General features: G+C 36.5%; 3 protein-coding genes across 3 annotated transcripts; 2 read left to right on the top strand and 1 right to left on the bottom strand.

The window, feature by feature from the left end:
- Positions 1-1,304: 1,304 nt before the first annotated feature.
- On the top strand, positions 1,305-16,320 carry gpr155a (G protein-coupled receptor 155a). Its single transcript, XM_032568802.1, has 16 exons — positions 1,305-1,523; positions 1,715-2,200; positions 4,861-5,260; positions 5,534-5,699; positions 5,784-5,939; positions 7,852-7,935; positions 8,058-8,178; positions 8,277-8,361; positions 8,970-9,060; positions 9,174-9,372; positions 10,763-10,852; positions 11,061-11,191; positions 12,616-12,711; positions 12,802-12,863; positions 13,384-13,521; positions 13,738-16,320. The coding sequence occupies exons 2-16, from the start codon at positions 1,786-1,788 to the stop codon at positions 13,937-13,939; spliced, it is 2,436 nt and encodes an 811-aa protein (XP_032424693.1). The 5' UTR covers positions 1,305-1,523; positions 1,715-1,785; the 3' UTR covers positions 13,940-16,320.
- A 158-nt stretch (positions 16,321-16,478) lies between these two features.
- scrn3 (secernin 3) lies at positions 16,479-19,340 on the bottom strand. Its single transcript, XM_032568807.1, has 8 exons — positions 19,244-19,340; positions 18,956-19,123; positions 18,678-18,859; positions 18,114-18,313; positions 17,372-17,584; positions 17,124-17,286; positions 16,861-17,041; positions 16,479-16,775 (listed from the first exon to the last, which is right to left on the bottom strand). Exons 2-8 carry the CDS (start codon positions 19,109-19,111, stop codon positions 16,614-16,616), a joined length of 1,257 nt encoding a protein of 418 aa, XP_032424698.1. The 5' UTR covers positions 19,112-19,123; positions 19,244-19,340; the 3' UTR covers positions 16,479-16,613.
- A 391-nt stretch (positions 19,341-19,731) lies between these two features.
- Positions 19,732-27,110, top strand: cirsr (corepressor of RBPJ and splicing regulator). The gene is made up of 10 exons (XM_032568803.1): positions 19,732-19,931; positions 20,599-20,693; positions 20,817-20,890; positions 21,027-21,040; positions 21,316-21,368; positions 21,445-21,493; positions 23,598-23,718; positions 24,349-24,455; positions 25,583-25,668; positions 25,972-27,110. Exons 1-10 carry the CDS (start codon positions 19,860-19,862, stop codon positions 26,687-26,689), a joined length of 1,389 nt encoding a protein of 462 aa, XP_032424694.1. The 5' UTR covers positions 19,732-19,859; the 3' UTR covers positions 26,690-27,110.
- The last annotated feature ends 255 nt before the right edge of the window (positions 27,111-27,365 follow it).

The raw sequence follows: 27,365 nt of genomic DNA, 5'->3' as shown, positions 1-27,365 counted from the left end.
AAAAATGTTATAAACTCAATGTTGCAAGACAGTGCAGCATATAATAGACAGTTTAGCAAGTAAATAACCAGCTTTTTAAATCTCTTGCCACTTTATTAGTCGAAACCTGTCATAAAAACATTAATTAAGCCAATTATCTATTAATTTATATTTGGCTTGATCAAAGACCATAAATATGTGATAAGATACTTTGACAGACTTCAAATAGTATTTTAGCATCAACAAGATGGTTCCTAAACAGCTCATAACATTTGGCACAGAGGATTAAATGAAGGATGATGTAGCAGTTGCTTTGTCAAGTCGTTGCCACATTTCTTCCCTCTTGTTATGAAATTATTTTCTGACTCTCTTTCAAAATGTTATTTACAGCTTTGACACTTCTTCTTTTGTCTTCCACTTCACCACTTCCTTTTTTAGGCACTGCAGCAGCTGCCGGAGTTTGACTTAGACCAATGTTTTCCAACCCTGGTCTTCAAGGGTCTTCAGGGACCAGGGTTGACAGTCTGCCATCTTATAGTTATTTCAGGATTGAGCACACACAAACAAAATGGAAAAATGTTTTCCATAATTTTCAACTTTATGGAAAATTGTGGAATTTTGTGTTTCTTCTGCATAAATCACTGATAGTAATCATGAAGAAAGTCAAAGAGCTCAATGTGTTTCAGGTTCTCCACATCAGAGTGTCAAAAGTGTTTGATATGCTGAAAAATGTGTGATTGAAAAGATTATTGTTTTAACAAAAGACAGCATCAATTTTGCAAAAGTGTTTCAATGTGAAATGTAACATGTACAAGTCTTAAGGCTAGCCAACTGTTTGAATAATGGTAGCAAATTGTTCCAAATCGGAGGCCCGTTAAATGAGAAAGATTGTTGGCCAAAATATGGCATCTGACTGCAGTCTCTGTTTCCAGCTCTCCCTATCTTCCTGGTGGATACATTTAAACAGTTGAATCAAAGCTTGTGCTTTAACAAGGCAAACATAGAAAGGTTGTAAAGGCTGTAAAGGTTGCAGTACCATATCTTGTACATATGGTACTGCAAGTAATTCTCAACTAACTAACGCAGTGGTTAGTTGAGAACCTCGTTGACTGCAGGGTTGCATATTCTACTCTGTAGACTATTTTATTACTAATAAAGTGTTGGTCTGTAACTCAATGTTGTTTTTTCAGTTCAGGTTATCACTAGTTTTATAACCAAGTATGATAACACTTGAGAGGTTGCGCTCGTTAAGCCCCGCCTCTTCTCTCTCTCTCTGATGAACGTGATTGGTCGGGTTGTGTGACAAATCAGAGATTAAGAAAAGCACAGGCAGTGACGTTAACCAGTGACTCCGAATGTAGCAGGGAACATAAACAAGCAAGATTAATTGTTTCTTAACCACTTTCCCGACTGTTTATTTTCGAAATTTAGCTCTATTTTGTTCTTTTTGTTGCTCCAGTTAAAGATTAACTCTCAACGGCTGCTTCTAGTGAACTAAAACCGACACATGGGGCAAACAGGAGGGGAAATCGGCTGTTACAACGGTAAGAGTAGATAGTTTTAAAGGCATGGCAGCTTAAATTAGGTTATATATTTCATACGTCGCTTTATTTTGTTGATATTACGGTGTACATTTGAGGAATTATTTAAAATATGTTCTTTGGTTACCAAATAGCAATCTTAAAATTAAATCAGAAGTTTAAAGTGCCCTCCTCTCTCTGTCTTCCGCCATCAGTGTCAGGTCGGTGAGCTTCTCCACTTAGCATGAAAACGGGTCACTTTTGACAGAAAACACACGGAGACAGGATGGAGACAGCAGGCGGCTACAACGTGGAGGGGAGCCCCAGCCCCCCTGCTGTGCCCTCCACCATGTCCATAGACAGGCTGCTACCTGCTCTCCTGGAGTGCTTTGGGATCATCCTGTGTGGATACATAGCAGGAAGGACCAACATCATCACCACCACTCAGGCCAAAGGATTGGGCAACTTTGTATCAAAGTTTGCTCTCCCTGCCCTCCTTTTTAAGAACATGGTGTTACTGGACTTTGGAAACGTCATCTGGCCCTTCCTGTGGGGGATCCTCATCGCTAAAGTGGCTGTATTTTGCATCGTTTGCTTCCTCACTCTCATAGTGTCCAGTCCTGACAGCCGCTACAGTAAGGCTGGCATCTTCTCAATATTTGCAACCCAAAGCAATGACTTTGCTTTGGGCTATCCAATAGGTAAGTGTAATTTTGTGTAAACATCTGCATCATATATTATTTTGGGACTTTAGATTCATTTTAAAAAGTACACATTTTGATTCATCAAGCATTTTCAGAATGGTATTAATTTCCAATTGGAACATCTAGCTGAAGATTGCTACTGTCTGGTTGTTGATTTGAGGGGAAGTTGAAAAATATGGAAAAAATACCCTCAGCATAATTTTACCACCATTACCGTGAAACAGTTGTATTATATTTGAAAGCTTCACCATGACTGCTTCTAACATACTTCAGTGTTGCGGCCAAATAGCCCAGTCTTTATATTATATGAGCTTAAATTTCTCTACAGAAGTCCAACTGCTCAGTTGCAAATTCCAGTCGTGCTTTAAAGTGTTAATTTTGGAGGAAGGGATTCAAATTGATGTGGATTTCTTTAAAACAGTGTTTCCCAACCCTGGTCCTCAAGGCACACTTTCCTACATGTTTTAGAGGTTTCCCTGCTGTAATGTGCCTGATTCAACTGATTGCAGTTCAACAAACGCCTGTTAATCAGTCATCAATTGAAATCAGCTGAACTGAAGTAAGGAAATACCTAAAACATGCAGAGCAGTGTGCCTCGAGGACAGGGTTGGGAAACACTGCTCTAAAACACACAAAATTTTACCTATCAGGTACTATTTGTGCATTACCAATATTTTTTCTACCCTATTTAAAATAGAGTTTAGGACTGCATTATGTCAGAGAAACTTTTAATTCTCATAATATTACGGAATATTGCAATAACAATGTTCTCTCTTTTTGTTCCTTCATCACAATCTTTATTGTGTAACTCTAGCAGCATCATGCTGGGTTTGCTTATCTGCCATTACAGGTGCATTTCGCAAAATGGCGGAACTAATGAAGATGAAAAGCTACTTTTAAAGTCTTCCCCTCAAACCATCATCTACACGTTTGCAACTTTTCAACTAGATATTAACTAAAGAGAATCAAATAGACTAGACAAATTCTAGTCTTAACCAACATCTGTAGTTTTTTTTATTATCATGTAATCATTCCACCTAGACAAATGAATAGTTCAAATGCATCTTGAAAGCCCATTTATATGAACCTCTCACCATTTCTACAGATGTAATTTCAACAACAACAATCAAGTACTGGTTATTTTAGTCAGCCCTTGACTGAAATAATCTAAGCAAAGAACAAAGTTGGTAACACTTTATTTGACGGGGTGTGAATAAGACTGTCATGACACTGTTATAAACATGACATAACACCTGTCATGAACATGAGTAAGTCTTTATGAATGTTTATGACTGTTGTTATAAAGTGTCATTCGGTAAATCATGACACTTTTAATACAAAGTTTACATTATTCAAAATGTCTTCGTTATGACAACTTGACATTAACCAATGATCATCATATGTCCTAAATATGTCACAATAGTAGTCATAATAATGTCATTAAGTGTTATTACACTGCCAAAAACATTAACAAAACAGTAATTATTTCTCCCTACCTGAAATAAAGCAGAACAAGTAGCACCAACAATAAAGATTTAATTAAGCTTTAAAAACAGTCATTAAAAATTCCTCTTACATCAAGTGGATCAAGTAGCACCAGTTATGACAATGTCATTAAGTGTTATTACAGTGTCAAATGCTATATTAGCAGAGTTATTAATATTAACTCTTGCCTCAAGTAAAGTGAAACAAGTAGCAACAGTTATGATGATGTCATTAAGTGTCATTAATATTATCTCTTACCTACATAATTTTTAAAGCTTAATCGGTAATATTTTTATAACAAATTTATGACAGATCATGATCAATGTCAGGTTAATGTCAAGTTGTCATAACAAAGGCATTTTGAATAATGTCAACTCTGTGTTTAAAGTGTCATGATTTACCAAATGACACCTTATGACAACAGTCATAAATATTCATAAAGACTCCTTCATGTTCATGACAGGTGTTATGTTATGTTTATGATGGTGTCATGACAGTCTTATTCACAACCCGTCAAATAAAGTGTTACCACAAAGGGTAGTCTAACCTAATAGATGAAACAAGTGAATGCACATGTGATAGAACAACAGAAAATGCCTGGCCCCTTTTCTGTAGGTTGTGACTCAATTTAGCAGTTGGAGCAGGATGAACCTGTTTCAAATTAATTGTCAAAGTAGCAAGATTTTGCATACAGTATCTCTTTGTGTTGCTGCCAGTGAGTGCCACTTCAATTTCATTTGCTCAAGTAATTAAATATTTTTGAAATAACTCTGGAGCTTTTGGTCTGACAAAATATTTCATAAAAAATGTATGGAAGTCATCAAATATTTATTGGGGAGATAATTTTATGCCTTTAATGCATTTGACTGGATTAGGTATCCATATCCTCCACTTTAAGAAATACTGCTTTATATATTTACATGTTATTTGCACAATATGGATTTTTTTAAAGGATTTACAGTTTCTGTAACTAGCTTTTTTTCTACCAGAATAAGTGGGTTTACATTTCTCAACCTGATTTTCATAAAAATATTAATCGTAAATGCTGCTTGCATGTGTCTGGAATGATTTCACTTAAACATTTTAGAGTCAAACTATTGACTAATTAGAACTTAGATTTACCTGTCTTTGTTGTTTTTCTTTGACCCTATTGCCTTCATCTCTGTCCACAGTTGAAGCCCTCTATCAAAGCACATACCCAGAGTACCTCCAGTACATCTACCTGGTTGCACCCGTGTCCCTGATGCTCCTAAATCCCGTCGGCTTTGCACTGTGCGAGATCCAAAAGTGGAAGAATCAGGGAAACCACCAGCAGAGAAAACTGTTGATTGTGGGACATGTACTCCTGCAAGTCTTGAAGAACCCCATTGTATTCATGGTTATTGTAGGCATCATCGCCCACTTTGCCCTGCACCAGAGAATTCCTGCTTTCATGGCTGAGTTCATAGACGGCTTGGGCAACTCTTTTGGTGGAGCAGCTTTGTTCTATTTGGGTCTGACCATGGTGGGCCAGTTGAGGAAACTGACCAGATCCACTGTTGTGACACTGATTTTGCTCATTACAGCTAAACTGTGAGTGGAATTTCATTGCACCTTATGGATATTTTTACTAATAAATGCTTTGGTATTGCCATTATAGTGATACATGGTGTTAGAGGATGAGTAAAGTTAAGTGCTCCCAATGTGTTTTGTGCTAATGGTTTAGATGACTCACACCTTCTCAGACCATAGGTCATTTCAGAATTACATGTCTGCATTTTAACCACAGTTATCTAAGTGTTTCAGTTCCTCCGGTTTGCACTTTTAACTATTTCATATCTTGTCTTTTTTTTTTTGGACTTCCAGGCTGGTATTGCCGCTTCTCTGTAAGGATATGGTGGATGTTTTGGATAACAGCAGCAATACTACGAACCACTCCAGCCTCTCAGATTATGCTTTTCTTTACGGAGTCTTCCCCACTGCACCAAGCGTGGCCATCTATGCTGTTTACTATAACGCAGAACTAGAAGTTGTGAGTGAACTACAGCTCAACTTTCTTATTTGCTTGGAATGTATCTTTTTAAAACTTTCCTGAACATGTTTTTCATTGTGACAGGTGACCGCCGGGATGGTGATCAGCACTTTTCTCTCGGCTCCAATAATGTATGTCTCAGCCTGGCTACTTACCATCCACTTAATGGATCCCCAGTGTCTGATGAATTCACTTGAGAGTGTCAGCTTTAATATAAGCATAGTGAGCTTAGTGGCTCTGGTAAGTGACTGTGTAACATGCACAGACTCGTTCATAACTGACTGTACACCAGATTGTTCCTTAGTTTCTTTGTTTAGTTTTTATTCTCCCAAGAAGTAGATTGGCAACTTCTGGAACTACCAGTCAATCGTGGCTTAATAAATCAACCCAGTTTAGTGTTTGGATTACATTTCTCTCTCTCGCCCACAGTAGCTTCTTTTAAAGGAAGTGATACATACTTATAAAATCTTATTTTTTCATGTTTTAAAATTCTAAACCATCTGTCTTTGGGAGGCTCAGCTGTTCAGAGGATGAGTTGCCTCACTGATTCGTCACTCACTCAGGCCCGCTTCCTCATTCTCACTTTCAGTGCCACTTTAAGAAACATGTAGCCCTGTCAGTAACTAACCGCTTCTGGTTCTGCATTCTCATGCCATAAATGGAAAGCAGAGTGAAACCGCTTCACTCTGAAATAGTGAAGCGGCTTCGGAAAACCGCTTCACTGTTTTCTGAAAGACAATGCATCCTTCTTTCAACCCTGTGAAAGAAGGATTGTGGCTTGAGGTTCAAGATGGATATTTTATTTAGGGGCCCAACATAAAAAAAATCTATACAAGTAAGAAAGGCAGCACAAGAAACAGATGCTAAAGCCAAAGGAGTGATGTATGTAACACTAAACTTGAGCAAACGTGCATAACAAAATGGCCACCCTAGAGGAACATTATAATAATAAAGCTGCCAGTTAGAATGTGACAACCATTATAATGATTTGTCCAGTGAAGAGGGGGAAGTCAGGAGAAACACCAGAAAGCAGTAGATTAGAGATCTAATAGACCAGAACCCTACCAGGAATAAAGTTCTCTTTGATGGATCCTATGTACCTGTAATTTATCACAGTGGTGAATGCCTGCTTGAAATAAAAATAAAATAATATAAAAATCTGACGGATTTCATTTAGGAAAGTTTTACCTCTGAGGATTTAATTGGACTAAAGCAATAGCTGTCAAAATAGTGACACCATCAAGTTATCTTTGGTACAAAAGTATGGTATTTGACCCCATAAAATCATTTCCAACCATTTTTATGCATGTGGAGTGTCAATGTGCATTTGTGCTGATGAAATGAAGTCAAAACACTGCCATGTCCTTTGTTGATTTAGCTCAGGCATTGAGGGGAAAAAAGCTTAATCTAATTTTTGTAGTTAAGCATTGAAGTGCAATGTACCAAGCCAGTTCACTTTTACATATTGCCATAGGTACTTGCGTCACCTCAAGGTACGTCATCTCAAAATACTTTACAAAAAATGTTATTCATCCCAATCATGCATACATTCCAGCTGATCCAAACAGTTCAATTCATGTTTAAAATGTGCTTTAAAGTTTCTATCTAAGGAAGTATTGCAGATTGTCTTAACAGCAATCTATCATAGTGTAGCACATGCATATGTAAAAATAGTGGAAATGAAAAACTCCCTTTTAACATGAATGGTTATTTGTTTCCTTAGAGACAAAATAGAGGTGTTTCAGACAGAAATGCTGTTTATGTTGGGTGAGCAGAAATCTACCGTCTTCACATAGTAACTCACAAATCTCCGCCACCTTCCTGCTTAAAGAATCAGTGGGCAAACGGTTTGTTCTTCATTCTCTGACGTTTACAGCCGACATGACATCATCTATTTATGGCCGTGTCTTTCCATTTTAGAGAGGCATGTCTCTAAAAGATACTGTCGAATCTGTCTTGAAAAACCAATGTCAACTGGGATTCAGCCATGTGTCATATTTTCAGGATTTTTGCTGTAAATTTTAAAATGCTGTCAAATTTTTCCACGTTTTTTTTTATAAAGTGCATTGATGTTTAGTTTCAGCAAACAGAAAAGTTTAATAAGTCAATTTTTTTGTGTAACTAATTTTAAAATGTTTTTATTTCCCAACAGCTGTGGACAGTTGCTGTCATGTTTTTAAGCAAAACGTTTAGGAGACTTCCTCACATGTTTACAGTCAACCTGTTCTTGGCGCAGGTAAGCAGGCAGTCTTAGTTTCAATTGTATTTTCGTCTGAAAAAAAGAACTGTAGCTCCAACTACCTTTTATCTTCAGCAAAACCTTTAATTGTGTGTTTGGTGATGTGGTTTGTTTTCTAGCTGTTCAGCTGCATTGGGATGATTCTGTGGAACTTTGTGGTGAAGGAAGACAACTTTGTTGCGCAAGTCCTCATTTTCACATTGCTGTCTACTTCACTCTACAGTAGTTTTATGTGGCCAGGTAAGCTGACAAACACATTTATCCATATGTAGAGTTGGTGCTACTCCAGAATCTGAATTTGATTGTTATTTTTGTGAATAAAATGTCTTTTGTTTTAGGGTTAATAGCACTCTCGATTGTGCTTATGAAAAAGTATGAGGATCTTAGAGGAGCACCAGGTGCGCTGGTCATCGCAGGCTGGGGGTGAGTCACCTCTGATTCACAGAACATTCACAGGTTATATCTCAAAATATAACCTGGATTGATTTAACAAGCATCTGGTTTCTCTAAGAGTATTGTATTAGTTTGTGTTTTCTCAGCCTCTAATCTATGCTCGTATATTTGTTTTAATGCTAAAATGCATTTATCACTTTTTGGCTGCTTCAGTGATTAACACCATTATCTGTGTATTGTTTTCTCTTCTTTTATTCCTCTGAAACATAGTTTCTTATTTGTATAGGTAACTATACTAAAAACAAATCTAAATACATTTACAGACACACAAAAGACAAAAAAATATGTGGCAAAAATAAAAAAGTTTGAGAAAATTATCCAAGTCATCCAATAAAAAAAAAAAAGAAATGTAAAGAAAATGCAAAAAAGCAAGATAAAGTAATTCATTTCATGGTTTTATGTATCAGTTTAATGGTGTTGCATTTCTGTTTTTAACTGTGTGTTCTGTTGTTTCAGTTTTCTAATCTTCCTGCAGGTTTTTAATCCAGATCAGTGCCACAGCTCCATGTTTTATGGCAGTGTTGCTGAGCTGTTTCTGTTTGTCATTTTAATTACGTGAACAAACTCATGTTTTACAGGATCCCTTCTTTGGTAACTTCTATTCTGCTCATCTTCGGCGAAAAAAGGTCTGACGCTATTGATTCTTTGTTCTTCTATGGCAAACTACAGGTATAAAACACACAAAGCAAGAATAATGCTAATGATTTTTGCTATTCATAGTAAAATGTCAAAGCTCCAAATTTTGACAAATTTTTTATTGTATTTTTTTTTTTTTTTTTTAGATCATTTGCACCACAGTAGTGGTCAGCTTCAGTATACTTCTTGGAGGAGGCTCTTTGGTGTGTCTTAGTAGAGGAAGTTGGGAGCAAGATGAAGAATATGAAGACACACAAAGTTCATTTGAACCTTACCAGGATCAGGTGACCGAGGTTGAACCAGAAATTCAGACTCTCATAGAGCCAGGAAACGGAACAGGAGGAGGTACTTTCCACTCTGAAAATGTTTTAGATTTGATTTCTTTTGTCAAATAGCATTATTTCAATGGTTGAATGAATACGTTTATTGCCATTGCACCTGCAGTAAAATTAATTGCTATGACTGGAAAGGTGTAAACAGTTCTCATGCCATAAATGGAAAGCAAATTATCTAACAACCAGGCTGGTCATTTCACCTCACTTCCATTTTATGGTTCTGCAGTCTAGTTCTCTACTTTCATGGATGTTTGCAGCATGTGTATTCATGTTACTTTCGGGTTGAGCTGCACAAGCTATCAAATTGCAGCCACTATCGACTGCTTTTGATGCAATATTTGTTAGTTTGTAACATTTCAGGAATCATGTAGAAAACCCAAGACCAGAAAGCTAAAGGAAACAGTTGAGTACATTATTATGATAGGAAAAAAAGGAGCAGACAGGAAAACATGTTAATCACAATCAATAACATTTAACAATGATGTCTCATTGTCATGTTTTTCTAATATTATGCAGCCTCGCTTTTATGTATCAAAAACTATCTTGCCAAAATATCCGCAGTTGGTTATTAAAACACTTGAGTACTAGCAATAAGGGCAAGAATTAGTAATACCAATTAAGATTTATCAATGAGCTGCCATTGGCAAACAATTACGGACAGTTTTGCATTTTTTCTTTAATATACACATTCTGTTGCGTGTGTTTGAAACCCTTAAACAGAAAGTAAAATGTGAGTCATTTTTAGCAGAATCATAAGATTATTTCACCACTGAGTGCATGATCATGTTCAACTGTACTTATACTGCCTTGCAAAAATATTTATGTCTTAAATCTGTCACATTTTAGCATAAAACAACCACAACCTTCTATGTATTATATTATTCTTTTCATTATAGATTAGAATACTGATATGGAAGGAATGAAGAGATATTGTGTTCAGCCCTCATTACTCTGAACCTCCTAAATAAAATGTACCAGTATTCTTGTAGTATACTTGTATACGACAAATAGATTTGTCGTATACTTTACGACAAAGATACTTTAGGATACCAACAGACAGTATTCTGTTGGTTGAAACATAGATGAAGTTAAATTAAAGACAATCCTGATAGAAAACCTGCATAAAACATGAGATCAGTTCAGAGGGTCACTTTCCAGAAAGACAGCAAGCATTAACACACAGTTCAGACCTTAAACAAAGAATGTTTGGCGAGTCTTTAAAACTTATGTTCAAATGTAATTTGCAGAAAAATAGGCAGCTACTTCCACTTTATAATTACTTTCTGATATGTTGGTTAATGTAATTAATGTAATTACAAGAAACCCCACTGTAAATAATACAGACACAAAATGTAATTATATATATTAAGAGAATCATTCTTCATTTTGGTTGCTATCAGAGTGTTTCAGATGTGCCTGTGCTCCAGCCACGCCCATGCCCGACATGATCATCAGCACAAACATGACCAACAGCCTAAGCTCCCTCCCAGGTATTTCCACTGACAGCTGACTGTCACACATTCTATCTTGCACAAATATTTTAAGCTCACTAAAGCCCCACTGCGGATGTTCCAGACCCGAATCAACTTCCTTAGTTTTTAACATTTTGCTTTGAGGACTGTAAAGCCACATTTGGTCCGTCAGTCCTTTCGCTCATGAGCCGTTTATTCATTTTCTGTGCGCTGCTGCCCTCTACAGTTCATTGTGAGAATGGCTGCGAGTCGACAGACTGTCTCCTTGCTCAGATGGATGAACACCAGCAGGTGAAAGACAGACAAGTGGTCCGTCATGTGCTCCTGTGTCTGCTTCTGACTGTCTTCCTTCTGGCTGTGAGTAAAAGACCGCAATCATTGGCAAACCATAAAAACTAATGGTTAATTTCCAGCTCATCTCAGTGAAATACTCCTGTTTTAAAACCTCAATAGAACACCTCATTTTTCTGTATGTATTTCAGCTAAATGTTTTATTAGTTCCTATATATCTGATAATAGAATAACTAAAAAAAACATGTTTCAAGAAATTTAATTATGTAATTATTTATACAAGCTTGAGCTAAAGCAGGTCTGACGTATTTTTCAAATATACAGGTGTGGACAAATTTGTTGCCTCTCCTGAAAAATATGTGTAAACTGAGTGAAAATAAATTATTCTTTTAATTCAGTAGCATAATCTGAAACTGTAAATTTTAGAGAAAATCCAGTCTTTAATTCATGTGTTTATATTCAGAAAGGAAAAAAAGAAAATGTTTCAACCTTAACAAATGATTGTTTTTTGCACAATCTGTAGTGGCACAGTTATAGTTTCTCCTCCTGCTAATACTTTTTAAACCCCCGCCTTGCTATTAGGCCAGCACTTGATCTCTTCCTGTAATATTTCACATGGTTGGACTAGAAAGAAAGACTTTTGACCTGTTTACAGGAATGAGATCATCCCAGGTTCTCTCTTACAATCTCTTGCAGGTTTTCCTTAGGATTTAGGCCTGGAGAGTAAAATTCCCATTGAAAATGGTGGATTTTATGTCTTTTGAACCATTTCTTTGTCATAAAATTTGCATCATTTATTCGTTGAAACACCCAGTCATGATCCTATTTTCAGTTCAGTTATTTAAAATCTCCTGATATTTTGAAAAGCTCCCGATGCCACAAACACGCACGTTAACAAGGATTTAAGTGAATTTAGAAGCTAAACGAGCCCACAATATCATAGATTCTCTACCATGACAACGGCGGCCATAAAGTGATTTTTCATGAGTGTTTGTTACTAAGAAGCACAACCTTTGACTAATTTGAGCAAAGCACACGGTTACAGTTCAAGTCCATGAAAAGTTGAGCAATTTCCACGCTAGAACAGAAAAAGTTTTTCTCATACATGCCATGCAAATGACTACATCTGGACATGGAAATATCTGTTTATTTTATTTTTTTTGTTTTTTACCTTAGTTGTTATCCTTATCATTAGTTCTTTGTCCAGCCTTGTAGCCACTGGTCCAAAGACATAGATCTCTGTGTCATGACATATATTTATGAGTGAAAGACAAAGTAGTGGATTATTAGTTTGAAGTTTTTTCATCAGTTTAAAAAAAGTAAAATCTAAATGAAGTCAAATGAAAAAATGTTTTCAAATGTAAGGCTTTTGTTTCTAGCCTTCAGTGATGCCATGCAACTGAAATTACTTTAAGATTTGATACACATCTTTACCAGAGCCACCAATGAATCAGCAGAGTATAACCTAACTCATGTTCTTCTAACCACAGAACCTTTCCAGTGGTCTGTGGTTGCTTTACAACCACCTTCATGGGAGACTCTACTTGGAGCTTCAGTTCTTCTGTGCTATAGCAAACTACGGACAGGTCAGTCTAATGAATAAAGAAGTCCCAAAATCACGTAAATTTACTCCCACACAGAAGCACAGCAATAATACCCCTTCTTCCTGTTGGCAGGGATTTATCTCCTTTGCTCTTTTTGGGTTGGACAAGCATATTATTTTACTGCCATTGAAGAGGTAATGTAATAAATACACAAATAAATGCACATTTTTAAAGAAATTTACCTACACTTCCCTGGGGCGATGGTGGTGGCCAACCTGCCGGTACAGCGCTTCTGCCCTAGAGCAGCTGTGGCTACTATCTAGTAGCTTGCCACCATCAGTGTGTGATTGTGTGCATGAATGAGTGAATGACTGCTTCTTTTAGCCGTCCACAGTGTACTGGAATCAGTCCAGTTGTTGTTTTGTATCAGAAATGCTAGAACTTATTTAAATAGGTTGGTTTAAAATTTTCAGACATCTCTAATGAGGTTCACATCTTGGCCTGTTTTATCTACTCTAAAAGCAGCTCTGATGGATGTTTGAAACCTCAGCATAGCTTAATGTTTGTCTCATTTAACCAAAAACATTTAAGTAATATGACATTCTTCCCAATGATGAATGTATGTAAACTTCTGATCAGAACTGTATTGTACCACATATCTTGTATTAAGAACTTAGATTTATTTATTTTTTTATCCTTTCACCTGTTTTTCAGGTTATACAGTCGCTGTTTTGGAAAGAAGAAAAAAGAAGAACCGGATCTGGATTTACCAGATGACATCAGGATGACCTGCCTTCAGTTTACCAAATACCACAAACAGCAGTGTTGTCATGACATTGTTAAAAAGAGAAGGTGAGCGCTGCCCTGGTCTGAAGTTGATTAGAATCCATCTTGAATAAATGTGCTCCTTGGTTTATGTTTGTAAGACATTCTTGGAGGTTATCTAAAAATACCTGTGAAAATATTCCCTAAATATTGACTCTCACACTGTGCCTCGAATGTGTTTGTGTCGCGCAGCTCCTTTTGTGTCTGTTAAAAGCAGCAGCTAAAAGCTTCATTGCCTTGCAGGTGTGGTGTGAGGACCATGCTGGACTGTTTCCGCGGCTGTGAGCTGGTGGATTGGCTTCAGCAGGTGGGCTTGGCGCAGGACCGCGGCGAGGCGGTCCTCTACGGGACGCGGCTGCAGCAGGGCGGCGTGCTTCAGCACATCAAACAGGAGTACAGCTTCGAAGACAGTCAGCTTCATTACTACTTTACTGCACCAAACTAAGGCATCAAAGTTAACCGTTATTTTCTTCTCAAAGGGACACATTTCAGTTTAGACATGAACGACACAGTCGACACACTGTACAGAGCAGCTCTCTGTGAAGGTTTATGCTACGTGACATTAAAGTCTAGTAGAGTAACAGCAAACTCTTACTCTGCAGTTTATTCCTATTAAAAAAGGGAAAACAATATACATATTGGAGTATTTTTAGAACCACCTGAGGCATTTTATCTAGCATTTATAAAATATGAAATTTTAGCTGCTTTGCTAAACTGTGACTTGGTTCAGATGGATATTCTTTCAGATGATCAGGCATGTTCAGTAAGCCCTTATTAAGCCACACAACCAGAGCCACTTACTTGGAGCTAAAACTGAATGTTTTACACAACCAATTATCCTTGGTTGTGTGGGGAAAAAAATGGCATAAGAGTTTTTACATTACTGAATGGGATTATTGATCCTGTGAGATAAAAAAAAGATTTTTATGCAGTAATTGCTTAAGTTGTATCACTGTATGATTGGTGAAGCACAAAGAGGCCAAGTTGATATTGCAGGGAAAAAATGCTACCCATCTACTGAATGTATTCGTTTTTTAAATCTGTACACACATAATTGTGTGTACAATTATGTACACACAATTGTACACAATTGTGTGTACAATTGTGTACAATTGTACACAATTGTACACACCTACAATTGTAGGTGACCTACACCTACACCTACAATTGTAGGTGTAGGTCATCAGACCCTTTAAAGTGGCTCTTTATGACTTAAAATGCATGAAGTGACATAGAAACAAGCAAAAATGTTGTACATAAATAAAAACCAATAGAAAATGCATTTTTTAGCATTTCAAACATTTCCTTTGACTTTATAAAGAATGACACAATATGTAAGCTTATTTTTTTCTTCTTCTTCTTAGTCCTGTTATGTCATTCAGATGCAAAGTGTGCTTTATTTTATTTTTAAGGGACCTATCATTTCTAAATATAGTAAAAAAAACAAAAACTTTCTTGCAAAAAATCTAATGTTTTTGTTCTAAGACCTAAAATTAGAATTGAATATATGGTGGTTCTTTAGTTTAAAAATATTTTTAACAAAATCAATTATTTAAATGTTTATTTCACTTAGCACACATTTTGTAAAGGTGAGGTAGATTTTAAAGCTGCGGGAACAAAATATTTAGAAGGAAGAAGGTTGAAAATGTCTGGATTGTAAAGGCTAATAAATCCTGTCCTAAAGTGATAAAGGGAAGACAGGATTATATGTCCAGCATTTATTAAATTAAGCATGGGTATTGTTACTTAAAAGTTTGCATTTTCTGAGCATGAGTGGAAGGTTTAAATTTTACAGGTAAGGCTACCAATATCTTAAAAAAGCCACAGCAAATGTTTCTCAGGTTATGTTAGCCGTGTTTATAGATAGTGTTTTAATTAAAATAGTAAACTATTAGATAGAGTTAAAAATGGTCATAAACTGGGTCTGCCTGCTTTACTCAATGCACTGAAAGTCTCTCATGTTGCACAGTTTAGATCAGTGGAACAATATTAAGCTGTTGCTGTGAATTTCACTTTACTCAAATCAATGTTTATAGAGCTGCTGTCCCATATTCTATTAACTAAAATGATTTAATTAATAGAGATATTGCAACATCTTTTTCATTTACACATTCATGTGTACTATTAGGGCCGTCCGAGGAGTATATTTCTGCCAAAAAATCTCAGAAATTTCAAGATTAATTTCACATATTTACAAGAAAAAGAGATATTTTCTGAATAGGTTTAAATTCATAAGAAAAATTTACTGTTTTCTGTAATTAAAGGCATAAAAATTTGTCTTTAATCATGGAATCTTTTTTTTTTGAAAATCTACAACCGTTTGACATCAGAATATCTACTTTTTTTCTTGTAAGTATGCAAAATTAATCTAAAAATTGCTGTTTTTTTGGGTAGAAATATACTCCTCCAAGGAGCATAGCTAGATAGACATAATTAATCTACAATCGCCCTAATGCACCGGTACTACTGTATTTCTTTCAGCACATAATACTGAAATCTTCATATTTGTTCTTGAAGGGAAATGGTCAGCTTCTTGTCCATGTTTGTGGAAGACGCATTTAAAAGACAAATGAAAACCTTGATTGATTTGCAGCTGAAGACCAAGACGATCAATATGTCCAACTAGTCAATCTGATGATTGAATTGTAGAAAATGTTCCGCTGTTGACTTGAAAATGTTCATCTTGACTAACCTCTAACACATAAATCTTGTTAAAGTTTAATGCTGCTATTTTAATTATTTTTAAATAAAGAGATGAATTGTCTGTTTTTTAAGATTGTTTTATTAATTTTGTTGCAAGTTTTTAATAAATCCTTCTTTAATAAACTTCCAATGAAATTTGTAGTGTGTTCTGCCAAATGCTGCACATTTAACTATAATATAAATTAAATATACATAAAGGTTTTTTTCTGTACTTTTACAATCTATGGTTCACTTAATAAAAGTAACAAGTTTATGATGTTTTATGATGGATTCATGTGTAGTTCTGTGCATTGATTTTATTAAGTTCAGTTATGTTTGTTTACTGGTTCATCCAATATGCATGTGGGTAATTAAATCTGGCTCCAAGCAGCACATTAGGAAACACACTGCTGCACTTTTTTAATCTCACACAGCTCTTAACCTTTGCTGTAAACACTCAGCTCCGTCTGGACACACTCAGAGAACAGGTTCACATAGTCATCAGGCTGTTGCACACCCACTGCGAGAATATTCTCCATCTTTTTCATTGTCTCTTTCTCAAGCTGCCTCAGATTTTCTGTGACTTTCTGTCCTTTTTCCTGAAAATAAAATAATATATTAACACTAAACCTCTCTACAGTGAATGATCAGGCAAGAGCATTTTGTGACTTTAGAATGACAAACCTTGTAAGATTCAATGATGGCGGCGATAACCTCATGCTTCACAAACAATGGATGTTTGCGGTCCGGTTTGCTCTGGAAGCGGGGTTTCTTCTTTGCGGGATCATCTGGACCAAAACTGGGGGAGGACGTCTCCTTCCACTCACGTGCGTTTTTCACAAACACGAATGGTTTGAAAACAGACCTGTTGAACAAAGAAAGAACGTTATAAATCTTCGGTAGCTGCATTTGTTGCTCGTGAACTGAAAGGCTTGCAATCGACGAACCTCTCTGGATCTGGAGTTGCCGTGAAGTAGTGAACTCCTGGCAGAGTCGGATTCGTGGGTACCACAGACACCATGCTTCCTGTTGTCATGAACATGCCCTCCATATTGATGCCACTGTCTTTATCTCGCAGAATATCCATCATTGCCTCTGCAGTAATGTGGCCTTGAGAAAAAAAAATATACAACCATGAAGCCTCTGTCAACGTTTCTAAAATTCTTTCTGCAGAGACTCGTTGGAGAAAACCAACCGTTTCTCTTTTCCAACAAGCTCTTCCCCTCGCAGTACCGAGTCCCAGCAGACTCTATTCTGGCTGTCGTCAGAAAGGAGTAGACCGTGGCAAAGTTGAACTCTGACTTTCCGTCCCACCATCCTTTGCTCAGAGCGTATTCCCTCATTCCTGGATGCTCCTTGTCTATCTTTGTTGTTATTCCATACTGGTTGGAGATGTTCCGATATCCCTCTGGAAACAAGGCGTGAAATTATGAGATTCATCAGTAACTGAAGCAACATGTTAAAGCTGGACATAGATAAGGACTCAGACATTTGAAAGGCTGAAAATACATTTAATATATTACTGGCTTTGGTCAAGTAACAACACTGTACTCCTAGAAAAAATAGTGATTTTTCAGATAAATTCAGGTGTTTTTTAAATTTTTTGCAACACTTTTTATTTAGCTTTCATATAACCTTAACATAATGACTAGCAGTTTTTGTGTTTTCCATTAGGGGTGTACCTTTTTAAACAGTTTTCATGTCTCAATCACAAACTTTATTCTAACAAGATTTTATTGAATAAACCAACCCAATAATAAAACATCTTAACAAAACTACATTGGAATTTGTGATTGTAACATAAAAAATTAGAACATTTTTAAGGGGTCTGTTGACCTTTGCCAGATTTTGCAAATGATTATGACTAGAAGTGTGGCACATCCGTTGGGATGCAAATTAAACATTTTCTTTATTTCCAATTGCAGTTTTCTGATTACCTTGCACTCTCTCTGCTGCCCAGTACTTCCCGGATGTTTCCAGTACCCAGGCTTCCTTTCGGTCTGAGATGAGGAAGCTGTTGTGGTAGGTGAACTCGCTCTGATCTTCCATGCATGAGCCTCCTTGACCGTACATCTCCAACAACGCAGCGATAACATCAACAGCTTTCTCAGCCGTGTCAGCTCGCTCAAGACCAAGTCTGTAAAATTGAAGAATCACATTTTCTTATTATTTCACAAACTTGATCAGAAATAATTAGAGAGCCTGGACTAAGATGCAAATGTTATTGTAGTAGTTGTCAATTTTATTTTCCAGATTTGTCAGATAGCTGTAAATGCCACTACAGATCAATTCATAAAATACTTTATTTATAGGCTAGCGCAGTATAAATAGTAGGCTGAATACAAATGGACACCACAGATTTTCTTTTGTAAAAAAAGGAAAAACTAAACTTATAATTCATTTTTCCTTCAACTGCACTATTATGAACAATTATTTCCATAAAATCCATGACAAAAGTGAAAAGGTTCAAGGATTATTAACACGTCTGCGTGGCATATTACCTGACAAGGTCCATTCCAAGCAGAGCCTCCTCTCCATCAGCGCTCTCTCTGCCCCATACTGCCTCATTCCCAATGCACACTTGATGCTCATTTGCACCCATCTCAGCCCCCCACAGCCATGCCGGCTTGCTCAGCACAACTGCATAGGTGTGGGCAGCCTGCTCGATCTGTATGTATGTGCACTTTTTCACAAAAAGAAAGGGAGATTTTAAAAAAGTTATGAGGTTTCATACTTAGCAAGGAGCAGTCATGAGCAACTAAATGAATGTGACACCTACCTCAACCTTCTCCTCTGGACCATAGTCTCTGGCAGGAAAATACACAACCTCTTGGACTTCATCGCAGGGTCTGTCCGAGTTTTTCCCAAAAATGATGCGCTGTCCCTCAGAGGAAGGAGGCAGAGCCACAAAGGTGTCACAGGAGGATGGAAACATTTCAAACACAGACTAGTAGGTGGGAGAAAGTAGTAAAGTTGGTCAACCCCTTACTTTGTGACAATCCCAACAAATGCAGCACGACAAAGCAACGATGTACTTTTAAAAGGGTATATAAGAAAAGCATACTACCTGAGGAGTCGTCTGGCAGCTGTCAGTATCGGTTTCTATTCTTGCTTGCCTGCAGGATTTCAGCAGTCAATCCAGCTCTCAGCACTGATACGGAAGCAGGACTGTCACGTGACAAAAAGATGAAGTTAGGCTTAGATTCGTGGTAAAACGAAACTTATCCCCAATTGAAGTAAAATTAAATATTAGAATAAGAATATATAATGATAATATATTAGAATACAATCATTAATCATGGTTTCATAATCATCCCTAATAATTATTCACTCAAAAATTGACTCAATAACATTTGACTAAAACAAACGAGAAGGAAATGTTCCATTAAATAGTAATTATTTTGTGAATAATATAATATAATATAATATAATATAATATAATATAATATAATATAATATAATATAATATAATATAATATAATATAATATAATATAATATAAAACTTGTAGTGCGTGTTTGATGACGAGTTTTACACGTGACCTTATTTATACCAACATGAAACCAACTTCATCTCTCTCCCTCGATTTTATTTACAAGCGAAGGGAAGCTAAGCTACTAGTGGCTACTTTAGCTCAACGTAACGCAACAACTTACTGTCTTTTGACAGTGCTTAACAGCCGCCATGGGGAAGTCGTTTGCTAATTTTATGTGTAAAAAGGATTTTCATCCTGCTTCGAAATCGAATATTAAAAAGGTAAGAGTTTATTCGCCGTAAACGTTAGCACAGTTGAGGCTAAAGAGCGTTAGCTTAGCTATTTAGCTGTAGACGTGCTACTTACGATCAGAAACAAAAGCCAACATTTCACTAATCACAAAATATCAGGAAATACACATCAGCTTTTCAGGTGTGTTTATTGTGGTCTTGGTTTTAGGACTGGTTTAGCAGATCAAATTGAATGTTTTAACTGACGAGTCAATTTTAAGTGATTTGCATCATAATAGCAGTTTGTTCTATTAAAGTGAAAATTATTCAACCCTAAAATGATATAAAGATGTTATCTATTTAAGTTTAATACCTTCAGTTGAACATTTAGATATTTAAAAAAAAATGTCCAAATGTACACTTTCTGGAATATGAAAAATCTATTCTTTAAAGACTTTACATATTTAATAAATAACAAATATCAGTACCAACAAAACACATTTCATGCTTTAATTGCTTTTCTTAATGCCATGAACTTGTTTATTTTCTTCTTAAAACGTAGTAATTGTAATAACAGATTGTTGATGAGTACATCTTCGATATTTTTAGCACTATTTTGGTCTTGAGAGTAATTTATGTTTTTGAGTTTTTAATGTTATATTTATGGGGAAATAGAAAGAAAATCTGCTATGAATACTCTTGTCTTTTTCTCTCGTAGGTATGGATTGCCGAACAGAAACTGACATTCGAGAAGAGGAAGCAGGAAGACCTTATGCAGGCATATTTGAAAGAACAGGACACATACAATAACAGGTTAGTGTTGGCCTTTTGAAACAAATCTTTCTTAAGGACTGGTCCAACTTCATACATTGTGCACCTTAATTATGAGTTTTAAAAAGAAGTGAAATTATTTTTGTTTTTTCTTTTAACCTGCAGGCTGTTGATGGGAGATGATCGTGTTAAAAATGGACTCAATTTTATGTACGAAGCGCCTCCTGGAGCATCCAAAGGTAAATTATCTCTTGCTCAGAGCAGCTCTTCAAAATATTATCACTGCATTTCAACTTCTTGTTAAGGTAAAAACTTTGAGGGTTTAATATTTGTTTTTCTTTCTTTAATTCTTCAAAACTTGCTTCTGACCTGAAGAGGAGAAGAAAGAGGTAAAATAAATGCAATTTAATTCAAAATTAAGGCTTCAACTTTATATGTTTCTCAAAAAGAAAGTAAATTTTTGAACAGGATGTAGCTTAAAACGAGCCATGTGCTAAAATTGCTTTATCCCATGTCCTCTGGAATTATAATTGTCTTCTTTGCAGTCTTAGAAAATTCAAATGTCTTGCAGATTAAAATGTTATTTTATAGATTAGGTTGTAAAATCATCTGAGTAGTAGCAACTACTGAAGACAAATTAATACTGAAAGAGTTTGCTTCCTAGGAAGGAGAAGAAGAGTGCAAATTTGAATGGCAGAAGCTGGCTCCTCGAGAGAAGTAAGTGGTGGTTTGTAACGTTTGTAGTCAGAATTTCAATCTGTTGTTTTCATCTTGTCTTATTTTTTTCTCGTAGGTATGCGAAAGATGACATGAATATTAGAGATCAGCCATTTGGTATCCAGGTAAGAGATGACTTTTATTTTAAGCAGATTTTCTCATGTCAGAATTAACTAAAAACTTCTGTCATCGGCGAACCGATTATGTCACAACAGAGGTTTGCCAAACACAGCCCACCTAAACATGTGCACACTAAAAGTCCAAGGCCTTGCATCACTGTCTCACTGTGTTTACATCGCTGTCTCCCGACAATGATGTTAGAAATGTTTACACATTAGACTCACGGAGAGCTTAAACTGAAGTCATACCAGCTGCATTTCCATTAGAAATGTGCGCAAAACATATTGGATATTTTGATAATGTTGAAAACGCACAATTTCGCAGTTGTGTTTTTTTCCATTAAATAAGAAATGCCATTAAAATCACACATGAAAAGCCAGATAATAAGTTCTTTCTTTAACTAGCATGGATACACTGACACATGATTTCCACTTGCACAAGCAACATGCAAAACCACTTTATAGTATTCAGCAGTTAAAAGTAACAAACCTTGACTTTAAAAGAAAAAAATGTGCCTCGGGTTCCTTGATAGAGAGAAAAGTTTTGTTTATACAAGTAAAAACTGCCTAGTAGGAAATGAAAGGATTACACCATTAGCAGACAACAAAAACCTACATGTACATGTATATCTAATTTCTACTAAACTCAACTGAATATTGTGTTTTGTTATCAATGTGCAGATAAAAAAGTAGAAGTTTTCAGTTTGGATATTTTATTTTTGAGTATTTTCTTTTACATCGATAGTTCAAGGCAACCATGGAGAACTCTGGAGCTTTAAAATGTTGCCAGATTGATTTGATCGTCACTGAAATAAACGTAACAGCACAAAGACGCAACGGTTCTAAAGTTGAGAAACTATATATAAATATATCTATAGAGGAGGAGAAAATTCCTGTCAGAACTAAAGCCAAGAAAGACCTGAACGTAATGAAGTCTAGAAGTTCAGTAGAATTAGAGAGTGCAGAATAAATATTCAAGCTAAGAGGAATGAAGTTCCAAGAATGTTGAAACTGCAATTTATTTTTTACAGCCTTTTAGTATAACTAGATATCAGCTAATCCAGTTTTATTTATACATGTAAAACAAAGCTTTTCACCACAGCACTTTGCTTCATTACCATGTGTGCTTAACTTATATTTTTCCAGGAAAAAAAAAAATCATTAAGTTTAGTACCAACACTGGACAGGTTATGACACATACACATAATCAGTGTTTTCCTCAAAGTCATGGAAACATCCTTAGAATGTATTCTGAGGAAACCACTGTAAACATTGAATTTGGTCTTTCTTTTCCTTTGTCCATTTACATTTGAGTTTGATTGAGCATTTAAATGCAACATTTCCTTTCATAAGGTTACCCTGGTGACACAGAGTGTTGGAAAAACGCTGAGAGCAAATTAGTTTTTTTGGTGATGCACCGGTTAACAGGGCAGAGATTGGATTTAGCCAGTTTTCCATTGATTGCTTCTGATCCATGGTGAACATGTCTAATACACAAAAACAAAACATTAAATGCCTCAGAACTCTCCCCAGTTGAAAAACAATGCTTAGTTTCATGCATTTTCTGACTTTAGTAAATATCATGGACTTGTGCTTCAATGTATAAGTTCACGAATTCTTTCATTGTGAGTTGGATTAAAAGGTACTACGCTTCATTAGGGAACCTGCAGCATGTTTTTCTTGTTCAATATTTTATAGTCCCACAAAAAAAATAGAATCAGTTAAAGCTGAAATCTGGGAATCAGTATTGGACTGGGAAAGCCTGGTTGTGCATCTCTGCTTGTATTATTGGAGAGAGTTAAGTAATTTCAACAAACCCTCTGGTTTTAAGAGCATGGTTTGAAACAACTGTTGAGCTTGTTCTTGTTTTTAGAGTACATTACCTAAATCTTCAGTATTCAGATAGCTATATTAAACTTCAACGATTTATTTTTGTGCTAAAATTAGAAACTAATTGTATGTACATAATTCTGGCTGTAAGATTTGTCTGTATTTTGATTCAAATTTAGACATTTTTCATATAAGTTGCAAATGTTTGTCTTGTAAAGGGTATTGAAATGATGTTTGTTGCTATGTAAATAAACTAAATAGGATTGCTCTGTTTCTCAAGGTGCGCAACGTGAGATGCATCAAGTGTCACAAGTGGGGCCATGTGAACACGGACAGAGAGTGCCCGCTGTTCGGACTGTCAGGGATCAACGCTAGCTCAGTGGCCACAGATGAAACAGCAGGTAATGCAGTTTTAAATGTCCTCCTACAATATTGTTGTCATTTTTGTCTGCCCAATGCAAGCTTTATTTGGACATCAAACAAGTATAGGTTAGTAGGTTTGAGTTTATGTTGTCGTACAGGTGAGTTATGAATGATGAAACATGATTTCTGCTGACATATTTCTGCAGCATGCCTTGTGTTGGTGAGATTGAGACGCCTGCACATGGCCCTAGCTCTTTCATTCTGCAGGAGCTTTTATCTGTCTGGCTTCTTGCTGCACTTTCCTCCTCAGCTTCTGCTCCAGCTTCCCTGCCTTGAGCTGATTCTGAGTTCTGCAATCAGCGAATTGAGTTGTAAAGTAATAATGTTTACCCTGGGAGAGTCCAGTCAGTGGGGCTGATGGTGGAGTGCCGTAATGGTCCCCCTCCTGTGCCAGGAGAAAAAAATGTAATTATTGTGTATTCTGATTCCCTTAACTGCTGCTTTGGCAGAGAATGATATTGTATGATTTGCTCAGCCGGAAGTGGAGTGAGTTGATTTGATGTCCCATTTTGTTAACAAAGCCGCCTCTGAAATTCCCACTGTGGAGATAGCGGACTGTATGCGTTCCCACATCAATGGGACTCTGAGGCTGTGATTTGTGCCAACAGGCCCGTCGATGCACCCCTCCGAGTTAATGGCTGAGATGCGGAACAGTGGCTTTGCCCTGAAGAAATGTGTCCTTGATAGGAGTTCTACTGTTTGTGATCCAGCACAGGTAATTGTCTCACTGTCATCTTGGTGTGCACAAGACAATATACAAACACACACATATATACAGCTCTGGAAAAAGAAATTAAGAGACCCATGCAAAATTATCAGTTTCTCTGATTTTACTTTTTATAGGTATATGTTTGAGCAAAATGAACATTGTTCTTTTATTCTATGAACTACCGACAGCATGTCTCTAAAATTCCAAGCAAAAATCCTGTATTTATTTGCAGAAAATGAGAAATAGTCAAAATAACAAAAAAAGATGTAGTGCTTTCAGACCTCAAATAATGCAGAAAAAAACAATTTTGTATTCATTTAGAAACAACAATACTAATGTTTTAACTCAGGAAGAGTTTGGAAATCAATATTTGGAGAAATAACCATGAGATTTTCAATGGGGTTCAGTACAGTGGTCTCTTAATTTTTTTTCCAGAGCTGTATCGCACACCCTAAAGATAGACGGCCTGCTCAGCTGTTCTGTGAAGCCCTGAGGTGTGTTAGAGAACATTAGTGAACAAACAGCATTATGAAAACCAAGGAACACAGCAGACGGGTCAGGGAGGAAGATGTGAAGAAGTTCAAAGCGTAGTTTTGGTCTAAAACAATTACAGAGTACTGCTCAGTTGTCATTTGAAACCGTAAAGCCTGGTTGTCAACCTGAACTGATTGGCCGAGTGAAAAGAGTATTAATCAAAGAGGCAGCCTAGAAGTTGATGCTAACACTGGAGGAGCTGCGTGGATCCGCAGCTCAGGTGGGGAACTGAGTGCCTCTTAGTGACCAGAAAACATTCATTATTAAAATAAAACCATAAGTGATACTGTCTCTGCATTGCCACAAGCCATGTGGAAAGCAGTCTTTCTATATATACACCCAGTAGGAAGATATCTGGACATTTTTTCTCAACTTAACAATTGTTCACTTAGCGTGTATTGCTCTAACATTTAAAATACCATCATAAAGTGAAAGATCTGATGATGCCTTCACTTGTTGGTTATTAGTCTCAAGCAAAACTGCTAAAATACCTATTTTAAAAAAATTGATTTAGTCCCTACAGAAAATTTCATATACATCTGAATGTGCAAACTAATATTCTCACTGTGGCAATAATTTCAATGTTTATGCTTCATGAGGAATATGTTGCCAGTGACGAAGAAGATGATCCAGAGGTGGAGTTTCTGAAATCATTAACGACCAAGCAGAAACAGAAACTGCTCAGGTAACAACCAATTCAACATTTTCTTTTTTTTGTTAACCTCTTCATTTTAAAGATATTTGAGAAAGTATATCAGAAACTCTCATATTGATAAAATACACAATCATGATTTTGCATCACAAAAAATCCAATCAATAATAAGTTTGTGTAATAAAATCTTATTGTTTTTTTTTTGTAAATAGATTCTGACTTTATTGTGTTTTTCATCTACTGTAAACATTTAGCAAAATTTTGCTGTCATTCATTAAAAGTAGAAAATTTAAAATGAGTGTTCTTTGGGGTTTTCCCCCCCCCCGCATTTTACAGAAAACTTGACCGGTTGGAAAAAAAGAAGGCCAAGAAGAAGAAGAGCAAAAAACAAAAGAAGAAAAGCAAAAGAAAGCACAAGAAAAAGCAGGATAGCAGCGACAGCTCAAGCGACTCCTCCGACAGCAGCAGCAGCAGTAGCAGTGACAGCGACTCCGATTCAGACGACCACGGCAAGTCCAAGGGCCAAAAGAAGAAGAAGAATAAGAGAGAAGATTCCCGTCGGGATAACAGCTCAGAGAGCGAGCGAAGAGTCAAGAGTCAGAGAAAGGCCTCCTCTCACAGAAGCAGGTCACAGAGCCCCCACGCTGGACAGAGGAGGGCTAAAGAGGACTCTGGAGATTATAGACAAAGAAGGACAGAAAGGGGAAGGAGCAGGAGTCGCAATCGCAGCCCAGAGAACAAGATCAAGCTGGAGGGAGGTCAAGAGAGAAGGAGGCACAACAGCAGGGCCAGGCAGGAAGTCAGCAGCTCTACGGCTGGATTGGACAGAAGTAGAAGCCGCGAGAGAGGCAGGGAGGACCGGGATAAAGACAGACGTCACAGTGGAGACGGTGAGAGGAGCAAAAGATGCACAGACGGAAACAAAGGCAGAGCAGCTGATAGGAGGAGCAGAAGCAGAGAGAGGAGAGAAGAAAGAGAAGTTCGAGGAAGAACTAGGAGCAGGAGTAGGGATAGGAGGGAGAGAAGCAGGGAGAGGATAAAAAGAAAATATTAACTTTTTTTTTTTTAATCTAAAATTTTCTCTTCATACTTTTAATGCAAGAAAGTGCAGGCATGTTTTTGTTTTACATGATTGATAAGATTTGGAAATCCTGTAGGATCTTGGTTGGAATTTGTTGTGCACAAACTGCGCGTTAGTCTAGTTTATCTCCACTAGGGGGAAGCAGTGAACAGAAAATGTCAACAAGCGCCTCGGTGCGCTCTCAGCCGTGATTTTATTAGAGATGTATAAACTATTTATCATTGGAAACAATTTTGTTCGTAGAATTGAATTTAATATTTATCAACAGTCTTCATGAAAACAACTTTCTGTGATTTATTCTCCATCTGTGATAGTTGTTTTTTCTTTTACTCCACAATGCAGTATAGAAGCCTATTAATTCCTTTCAAATAAATACTATACATTTAATGTGGAATGATTCTTATTGTTCTCTTATTTGTGTACAAAGATGTGTGTGTATGTATCTATATACACGGAAAAGATTAATAAAACAAATTGATAAAAATAGCAAAACAATGTAATATTATTTAATGTAAAACCATTTTTTTTATATAAATTAAAAAGTCTTTCTTTAGCTGCTGAATAGAGGTGAAATTAATCCATGTGACGCTTCTTTGTTTGTTTAAAATTATATGGACCAATTATTTTTCCTCTCATACCAAAAGTAAAA

This window comes from Xiphophorus hellerii, chromosome 7 (genome assembly GCF_003331165.1).
Source record: "Xiphophorus hellerii strain 12219 chromosome 7, Xiphophorus_hellerii-4.1, whole genome shotgun sequence".
NCBI lineage: Eukaryota > Metazoa > Chordata > Actinopteri > Cyprinodontiformes > Poeciliidae > Xiphophorus > Xiphophorus hellerii.
This window is presented reverse-complemented; position numbering and strand designations above follow the sequence as displayed.